This window comes from Giraffa tippelskirchi, chromosome 10, assembly GCF_054371585.1.
Source record: "Giraffa tippelskirchi isolate mGirTip1 chromosome 10, T2T-mGirTip1v1.2.pri, whole genome shotgun sequence".
Taxonomy (NCBI): domain Eukaryota; kingdom Metazoa; phylum Chordata; class Mammalia; order Artiodactyla; family Giraffidae; genus Giraffa; species Giraffa tippelskirchi.
This window is the reverse complement of record NC_137284.1, coordinates 149,791,288-149,801,567: the sequence shown is the minus strand read 5'-3', so window position 1 is coordinate 149,801,567 and position 10,280 is coordinate 149,791,288. Positions and strand designations below refer to the sequence as shown.

The 10,280-nt window shown below is 40.0% G+C and overlaps 1 protein-coding gene across 1 annotated transcript; it reads right to left on the bottom strand.

The window, feature by feature from the left end:
- Positions 1-5,650: 5,650 nt before the first annotated feature.
- On the bottom strand, positions 5,651-8,503 carry LOC145523721 (taste receptor type 2 member 41-like). Its single transcript, XM_081534501.1, has one exon. It carries the CDS (start codon positions 7,617-7,619, stop codon positions 6,624-6,626), a length of 996 nt encoding a protein of 331 aa, XP_081390627.1. The 5' UTR covers positions 7,620-8,503; the 3' UTR covers positions 5,651-6,623.
- Between the last annotated feature and the right edge of the window lie 1,777 nt (positions 8,504-10,280).

Below are 10,280 nucleotides of genomic sequence, written 5' to 3'. Positions count from 1 at the left end.
AAGACAGCTTCAGAATGGGAGAAAATAATAGCAAACGAAGCAACAGACAAAGAATTAATCTCAAAAATATACAAGCAACTCCTGTAGCTCAATTCCAGAAAAATAAACGACCCAATCAAAAAGTGAGCCAAAGAACTAAACAGACATTTCTCCAAAGAAGACATACAGATGGCTAACAAACACATGAAAAGATGCTCAACATCACTCATTATCAGAGAAATGCAAATCAAAACCACAATAAGGTACCATTTCACGCCAGTCAGAATGGCTGTTATCCAAAAGTCTACAAGCAATAAATGCTGGAGAGGGTGTGGAGGAAAGGGAACCCTCTTACACTGTTGGTGGGAATGCAAACTAGTACAGCCACTATGGAGAACAGTGTGGAGATTCCTATTTTCCTTTTTTTAACGGAGAAGATAACCACGCCATCTGAGCAACAGCTGAAGATCAAGCAAATATAAACAGAGCTTACTTGGTGTTTTATTTAAGTGTTAGCTCTGACGACAACTCTGTTTTTCTGTCTCGGGATTAGACAACAACCCCCTGGTTAGACAGGTCCTGCCCTGGTTGGGAGGGATTTGGTGCCTGTTTTTCTAATATCGGTTCACAAAATGAGTCTGATTCTCACCAAGGCACTAGCCCAGGAAAGCCTTCAATTTCTTTTTGCATGGAGAATAAATCAGTGCATGAACCCCAGGAAAACAAAATTCAGGGTCCAAAATGGAAGCCAGATTAAGAGAGTATTTCTGGAATCACTTAGAGAAAAGGGAGATAACAAACCGATGTGACAACATAACATCTGTCTGAACCCACCTGGAAATTTCCAAGACAGAGGGTCCTCTGACTTTAGGACCTTCTGCTCCTTGGACACTAACCCAGTCTCTTCTACTAAGAAAAAAATCTCCTCCATAGCATTCTCCGCTTTACACACTCAAGACCAGGAACACCACTAGAGAGCAGGGCTTCTGAGTCTGAAACTCATTGACAGGTTTGGGGTCTGAGCCCCTAGAAGTGTGTGCTAAAGTGGTATCTCATCCCATTTTTATCATTTCATGAGGAAGTACATGCCTCTTCCCTGCCCCCACCAGCTCTATGCCTGAGTCCTCCTGCTACACACTCACAGGACACCATGGGTTCTCATCCTCACACTTGTCCCAATTTGTAATGACATGCTCACATGAATGACTAGACACTATTCCCAACTCCCCACAGGACTGAAAGTCCCATGGGGTAGAAGCTTAATCTGTGATACTCACTACTTTATCTCCAGCTCAGGGCGTTGTCTACATGTAAGCACTCAAAAAATATTTGTTAACTGATATATTCTCAAAGAATCTGTGGCCACCACAAAAGGTTAACACATCCCAATTTAGGTACTGGTTTTAAACATGCTTTTAAATTTTAGAAAATATGTTTTATAAAAGCTCTAGTAGTAAGCTGTGATATTTGCCACTGATTGATATGATGGGGGTTTTAGACAAGCTTCCCTGACATTATAGAATTGGACTTGTGTGCATGCTAAGCCACTTGAGTTGTGTCCAACTCTTTGTGACCCCATGCACCATAGTCCACCAGGCACCTCTGTCCGTGGGATTCTCCAGGCAAGAATACTGGAGTGCATTTCCATTTCCTTCTCCAGGGGATCTTCCCAACCCAGGGATTGGACTCACGTCTCTTATGTCTCCTGCACTGGTAGATGGGTTCTTAACCACTAGTGCCACCTGAGACGCCCACAGAATCCAACTTATCATTTAAAAAAAAACATTGCTCAAAAAGAGGATATGATCAAGGGTCCACCAGTCAATCTGATTTCCCATTGATCTAACGTGATTTCTAACACTTTTTTTTAGTCTTTTCAATTTTTAACATAACAGCATAGCATAGCAATCTTACAAAATAAAATATAGAATAAAGTTTAAGGATAATAGCTATTGTATAGTAACACTCACTATTCATTATAATTTCATCCTTTCTCCTTTATTTCTTCAAAGGAAAAAAATAGAAAAAAATAACTTCTAGTTCTTTTCTTACTTCCTCAGCTGATGTCAGAATGCTACTTAAGTAAACTCTTCTCTTAGTCACACCCTCTAGTGAACTTCCAGTGGCCTTCTTCAGCATCAGACTTCCTTCTCAGTGATTTCTTATCCACCACAAGTGGTTTTTTTCTTTATCTCAGTCACACTTAGCATATTTGCACTGTTTGGCAATTCAAAAAATTGGAAAAAAAAAAAAAACAAGAGTCAGAGAAAGAGAAAGAAAGACTGGTCTTTCCTGGTGGCTAGAAAATTCCTTGCCACACCCCATTTCCTCTACTCTTTCCATGCTGATGAAGATACAGAAAATAATTTTTAAAAATAACATTAAATATGCATTATTATAATACTATTAACAAATTATGAGTACTGTTAATGTCATAAACATATATTACGCATTAAATCTTTGCAATTATTCTAAAATTAGTTGTTATTGTTCAGTCACTAAGACACGTCCAATTCTTCGCGATCCCATGTACTGCAGCATGCCGGGCTCCCCTGTCCTTTACTATCTCCCAGAGTTTGCTTAACTTCATGTCCATTGAGTAGGTGATGCCATCCAACCACCTCATCCTCTCTTGTTCCCTTCTCCTCCTGCCTTCTATCTTTTCCAGCATCAGGGTCTTTTCCAATGAGTCAGCTCTTCACATCAGGTAGCCAAAGTATTAGAGCTTCAGCTTCAGCATCAGTCCTTCCAATGAACATAGTACCACCTAATTTAATGTACAGGAAACTAAGGCATAAATGGTTAACTATACCTAGGAATTCTTATCACAAAAAAAAATGCAGATCTATATTTTAAAAACTTAGAACATTACTGAAAGTAATAAAAGAAATTTTGAACAAATGGAAAGGCATACCATATTCTTGAACAGAAGACTCAATAACATGGATGTGTATGTCTCTTTGTGTTAAAGTATATGTTTAACAAGGTCAACTTTAAATAATAAAAAAGAAAGTTTTGTTTGAGATCAGACACTACTACTTTAAAAATAATAGCCAAGAAATTTCTGAAAAAGAAGATTAGTGAAGAAAGATTAGTTTACTAGTTACTCAAACATCATAAATCTAAAATAGTCGAAATGCCATGATAATGACACATGATTACACCAAGGCAGTGAAACATAATAGAAAGTCTGGAAATAAACCAACATATACTGGAATTTAGTAATGATATAACGTAACATTTTAAATTAGTGGAGAAAAAGACCAATAAATAGTGTTAGGGCAAAAAGCTAATAATTTGGAAAAAAGCAAATTTCACCTATACATGATAATTTATATAAGAATAACTTCCATAGAGATCAAATATTTAAATGTAAAAATAAAAGCATTAAAGTGCTAGAAGAAACCAAATGGCAGTTTTTTATGATATCAAAGTGAGGAATGTCTCCTGAGACAAAATCTCAACATTTATTAAAATTGATTTGAATAAATTCAGCAAAAAAAAAAAAATTCTGTGTGGCAAAACCCGGTATTATAAAAGTAAGAAGCATCAGTTCAGTTCAGTTCAGTCACTCAGTCGTGTCCGACTCTTTGTGACCCCATGATTCGCAGCACGCCAGGCCTCTCTGTCCATCAACAACTCCCAGAGTCTACCCAAACCCATGTCCATCCAGTCGGTGATGGCATCCAGCCATCTCATCCTCTGTCGTCCCCTTCTCCTCCTGCCCCCAATCCTTCCCAGCAAAAGTAAGAAGCATAAACAGAAACAAAACAAAACAGAAACCATGAAGGGTAAGGAGAGGGGTAGGTACAGATGCATAGTCATAGCATGAGGGAGTTCTTTTGTGATGATGGAATGGCTTGTGTCTTGATTGTGGTTACACAAATCTATGCATGGGGAAAAATTGCATTTAATCACATATATACATGAATGCATGTTAAAAAAATTAGTGGAAACTGTTAACAGTTTTGATATTGTACTATAGCTGCATAAGATAAAAAAAAAGGTGTCATCATTGGAGAAGACTCTACAATTTTTGTAACTTTCTGTGAGTCTATAATTATTCAAAATAAAGATGCTTTTAAAAATTAATATTAGAATCAATTAAGATAAAAATATTGAGGGTGGGGGAGTGTTTTGCCATTCACATCAAATATAGAGTTAATTTTGCTAAGATATAAAGAGTTCTTACAAACCAATAAGAAAAAAGCTAGGACCTCCCTGGTGGTCCAGTGGTTAGCAGTCCACCTATAGTGCAGGGGACATGAGTTCAATCTGTGGTCTGGGAAGATTCCACACGCCATGGGGCAACTAAACCCACACAACTACTGAAGCCTGCATACCCTAGAACCTGTGCTAAGCAACAAGAGAAGCCATTCCAATGAGAAGACCACACACAGCAACGAAATCCAGTCCAGCCAAAAAGAAAAAAAGAAGAAAAAAGTCAAAATCCAAATTCAAAATTAAGCAAAGATATAGGCTTTCCACAGAGAATAAAAACAAATGGCTCTACACATATAAAACAATGATAAACCCTACTCATAAAAAGTCTCGCAAATTACAACTACATTAGTATGCCACCTTTCACTGACTGGCCAAAAAATGAAAAGTGTAAAAATAAGCACTCTCATAAATTGCTAGTGAGGAAGCAAATTGATCCAAACCTATAGAGGACAACACATCAAAATTAAAAATGCACATGCCATTTGACCCAGTAACTCCATTTCATGGACTTTATCTTACAGTTAATTTGTACAGGTACAAGATTACATAGGTACAAGAGACAGTCAACACTGCACCATTGCTATCATTATTATAATAGCAAAAGACAGGCATTAACTGTAACTGACCACGAACAGGTGACAATTTTAAAGACTGTGGTACATCTGAAAAAGTGAGGAAATGCATGTGTGTGCATATGTGTAGATCTCCAAGATTCATGTATTGCTAAGCAGAAGCAGTAAGGTACAGAGAAGCATGAATCATGTACAACCGTTTGTATAAAGGCCACAGGTGATAGGTAATAACTCAGTTGGCTAGTTAGTTGCAAAGAGTCAGACATAACTGAGCAACTAAGCATAGCGCCTGGAATACAGTAGTTTGTAAGTAACTTAGCTGAAAGGTTTGTTACGTATTCATAGCTTTCTGTTGTAGAATAAAATATCTTTAGAAGGACAGACTTGAAACCGTTAAGAATACCTCAGAAGGGGAAAGTAGGAGAGAGATTTTTTATACATACTCTTCAGTAATTTTTGAATTTTTAACAATGTAAACATATTACCTATTAAAAAGTAGTTAAAGCTAAAGTGTGGAATAATTTGCCCAGAGATTTTAGTTCATGAGTGTACACCCACTCAACAGCATATACCCTGATCAGTAAGGAAATTATTTTTACTCTCAGCAGAGATTAAAATTTCTATCAGGAATCTAATTGCAGTTAGTCTCTGAAATATGCACATTGATACTTTTAGCAAAAACTTTTTATATTCTGCCTTAGAGGCACATAACTCTAATTAAAATTTTTTCCAAAATTATTTCTAAAAACTTCTGCATAGTAATTGAAACAAACCGTTTTAAACAAATAGTTAAACATAAGATTTAATGGGGTGATTCTTTAAAAAAAAAAAAAAGAAGTTGTTAAACAGTTTTGAACACAAACTAAGTGAAATTCTTTATTTTTTTTCCAGAACAAAAATTCATTTATTTAATTCACGTGTAACTTTGAGACATTTGCTTTAGGAAAAAGTTTGAGACAATCTGAAAAAGAAGAAGAATCACAACATGTGATTCCAAAGGAAGAATAAACATGGGAAAAGTCTGGCTGCCACTTGAGAGAAAATCAAAACCAGAACAACAGAAATATTAAGGAGAAAATGTGTTGTGAAGAAACCTAGTAGTTTTAATAAAATTAAAATCGAAGTATCCAAGTTTGGTAAGAGAAAAAGAATCTCCATTGAAAGAAGGACTATTCGATCACACAGCCCAGGCCACTATCCACCACAATTACTGTCCTCTGGGGCTCACATAGTGATCACTACATTATCCTCAGGGAGGTCACTGCTTCCCCAGCCACACACTAGTTCAGTAACAGACACGATTTTTCTTAATTTCCCAGCAGACAACTGAGATAAGATAGTGCAGTTAAGGGGCTTCCCTGGTGGCTCACTGGTAAAGAATCCACCTGCCAATGCAGGAGACACGGGTCTGATTCCTGGTCCAGGAGGATCCCACATGAGAAGCCCAACTACTACAACTAGAGAAAACCCGTGCAGCAACAAAGATCCAACGCAGCCAAAGATAAAGAAATAAATAAAATTACTTTTTTTAAAGATAGTGCAGTTAAGACTTCTTAACCAAAGGCTTCCACGTAACAGAGGGGATACAAAGAGAGAGAGTTAACACAGAATTTTTATATTCTGACCTTCTGGATGATGCTGGGTCTCTGGGACCTCTGGGGCCACATTTTAATAGTGTTCCAGGAAGAAATTATGCTCAACGAGTTCCCAGATTTTACTCCCCTCCTCTCCTTCCCAAAGGAGAAAGCCCACAATATGATCCAACAGATATTGAGGATATTTTCATGTAAATGGTCTGTGGCTCTGTCATCCTCACTTGAGCCTCTTCTGATGGATTGGTTAAGGGGATCACACCACCTCGGCCACCCAAAAGCCCCTGGCCAACAAAATCAGCTGCCTGAACACCCCCTGAAGCCTGAGGTTGCCGAGGATGAGGATAAACGGATGGATGGAGGTGCACGAGTAGGTTAAAATCTGCCATGGCCAGTACCAGTCACTCTCTGAGGAGCAGAACCCTGCAGCATCGATGATCAGGGACATGAAAGACAGAGTATAAAGAACAAGGAAGGAGACTAGTGACTTCAGAGCTCTGGTGTGAGCCTGGCCGCTGGGATCCTGCAGGCTGTGAGCACTGTGCTGCATCCTCCACGTGTGTCTCCTCAGGGAGTCAATCAACAGAGCCATTGAGACCAGAAAAACAGAGCCAGGAATGGAAAGAGTGATCAGTTTCAGGGGAAGGAAATAGTACATTTCCAGAATCCTGCTCCACTGATGGTAGCTCATGTTCCCGAAAGGTTTTCTAATGAAGGACCCTTTATACAGAGCGAGGTTGCCCCCAAAAAACAGTACGGTGACAATGAGGGAGGTGAGGAGAGAGCCCAGCAGAAGCCAGGGCACCGACCCAGGGAACCTCCACTTCAGCCAGAGGAAGGCAGGGCGGGTGAAGTTAGCAATCTTCATGCAGAAGAGGACGCTGAGCCAGGAGCCAAACCAGGAGGTGATGGAGTTGAGGAAGTCCCAGGGCAGACCGAAGAACGGCCGGGCGGGACCGCTGCAGTACTCGACCAGATGCAGGAAATAGTAGAAGTTATTCCCCATTCCAACCCACTGCAGGCAGAAGCGGGCGAGTCTCAAGCTAAAGAGGATCAGGTCAGAGGGGAGCAGCCTCCCACGTCGCACCCATTCTCTGCTCAGCACCAGCACAATGAAGCCATTGGCCAGGAGGCCCAGGATACACAGCAGGACAAACAGCAGCGTGAAGAGGACTGTGAATGCGGGATGCATCTTGGCCCGTCTGCCGGTCACCACCCTGGGCCTTGGTCCCTGGCCTCCTGCCTCCTCCATCCACAGTCCCTGTTTCAGGGAATGTGAGAAGAGTCCCTCTTTTCTGGGGACGCAAAAAGAAAGCTCAGGCTCTGCATCTGAGCCAGAGCTCCCTTAGAAGGAGGATGCTCAAGCTGCAGAGGAAAGTGATCTCGGCTCAGTGAGGATGCAAATTTCCCCCAGAGCTCAGTTACCATTAGGCCCACTGACTGCCCCCCATTTGCCTTCTCTGGTTTTGCCTGCACGTGGCCATGGTTAGTGTCAATGTAGAGGGTTCTTCAGGGTGTCTGTGACTGAGGTCTGAAGGAGGAAATTTTCATGTACTGAGGTATGGGGAAGTCATTCTGGCTTATCCATGATTTGGCTTGAAATTTATACCAACTAGAACAGCCTGTTGTAGGGCTTGTCAGACACGCATGGTATACCTACTTTAAGCATTAAAAAAAAAAAAGAAAGAGTACATTTAGCAGATCATTTAGAACGTCCACTTTGAAGATAGGAATAAATGCCCTGCCCTCTTCCTAGGATGCCAATGTTAGTTACTTGTTCAAAAATGAGGGTCCCTTCCCAGGAACCAAGGACATGCTGACTCACTGTGTACGTGCTAATCCTCCTCTTCTGAAAGTTTGAAGGAATGTACCCCTGTCATATTTGATGTTTGTTCTTTGTTCTGATAAGATAAAAACTATGGTTCAGGCATCCAAAATGGAGCTGGGTGGCCACTGTGGATGGGGTTTCAAACACATTCTTGCTTTGCCGAGAACTTGAATTTTATGAACTATATCAAATTCAAAGGACACCAACAGTGGTTTTCAAAACAGTATCTGCTAACAACTGCCAACTGTAATCTTAACCGTCTCAAGGTTTCCCCTTGCAACCATTTCAGAGCCCAAACTATTTTTGCTTAACAAGCGCTATTACTTGCCAGTTCCAGTCTTAATTCTTGACAAACAATTTATGTAACCTAGTGGATTTTGCCTATATGCAAGCTTCTCCCATATTTTAGTCCAGAGGAACACAATTCAAGTGCTTTTTGAATCTGTATCTCCTAGGCTATAGTCCTCAGTTTGGCTTGAATAAAATTCTTTTCAATTCCTACGATACACTGTTTCTTGATTCTATTGACAACCCCATCCCTATTATTCCACCTTTGGGCCCCATAAACACACCTCTCCTCATCGGATCACTGCAAAGACATTAAGTATACGGGCAACAACTCATACAGCCAAGACCTAGGCAAGTGGTGATGCTGGAGGAATGTATTTCCAGTTGAGTTTTCCTGTTACAGATCTGTTGTCACCTATGAGCAGTCATCCCTTTCAAGGTCAGATTCTTTGATCCACCTTTCTATCAAACCTTTTATTAAATCCTTCATGGACCCTAAAGTGTTAATGACTGATAATGGTTTAAGTGGAGTTTATGTTTCCAATAAGAGAATTTCTTCCTTTGTTGTTGTGGAATTGAGGGTATCTGCTTCTTGCTGGGTGTCAGTTGAAAGCTGCCCTCAGATCCTGGTGGGCACCCTCAGTCTTTACCAAGTGAACTGTTTCAACACAGCAGCTCAAGCCAGCAAAGAGAGGACCTAAGAGAAGAGCTGGCTAGAAAGATGTGGGTTAAGGACCAAAACATAATCGGGGAATGACATCCTGTCACCTTTACCATATTCTACTAGATAGAAGGAAGTTGTAGTCACCATGGACACGCATAGGAAGGGAGTTCCACAAAGGTGCACTTTCCAGGGGTGTGAGTCCTGGGGCCAATTTAGAGTGCGTCCCCCACACTGAGATTCCTTAGCTTACTGGGCATATGTGTGTCCTGCCCTCCAATACGAACAGTAAAGAGAGATGCTTGAGAGACCATGTTGAAAAGTAAAAATACACTATTGAGTAAAAATACATTAGAATTGATCTAGAGTCAAATGTTTTTGGTTTAATACTTCAAATTTGTCCTTCCTCCATGTTTTATTTAAAACTTCCTTAATGTTTGTGTTTCCTTTTGTAATATGACTTTTTCATGAAAGTATCAACTAAAAAAGTTAGTCATACAAATAATGTGACAGTTGTTACCACCACAAGATGAATGAATAATTGTGTGAAAATAAAAATCCATAATAAAAAGAAAAACCCCATTGAAGTTGGATGAATATGCATTTTTCTCACTCTTAGACCTATAGTTTTTACTCATTCATTCATTCACTCAAAAAATACTTCGTGAGCACTTATATACACAGGGCACCTATTGTAGTCAGTGGGGATATAGCAGTGAGCCAAAGAGAAAGGATTCCTGCTTTTATGGAACCAAGGGAAGACAACTGACAATAAGCAAAGACCTGAACAAGATACTTTCACACTGTAGTCAGTGCTTGGAAGAAAAAAGAGGGGTAAAACTGCTGAAGAACAGTTGGAGAAAAAAATGTTGCTCCTTTAAACCTATAGGCTGGGGAAGGGTTTCTCAGGGGATAATGTGAGGGATCAAACAAGCAGAGCCTCTGCCATGTGGAGCTGGCTGTACTCATAATGCTATCACACCATAGTTTTATTCATTCTCTTCTACTATTTCTTCCAACTTTATTCAGCAAGGGAAACTTCTCCAGCCAGAAAGATAGAACTCCAGCATGTCATATGAATTTACTTTTCACTCTTGTCAAACAGGTCATCCCAAGATCGCTTGAAGTCACAAAAC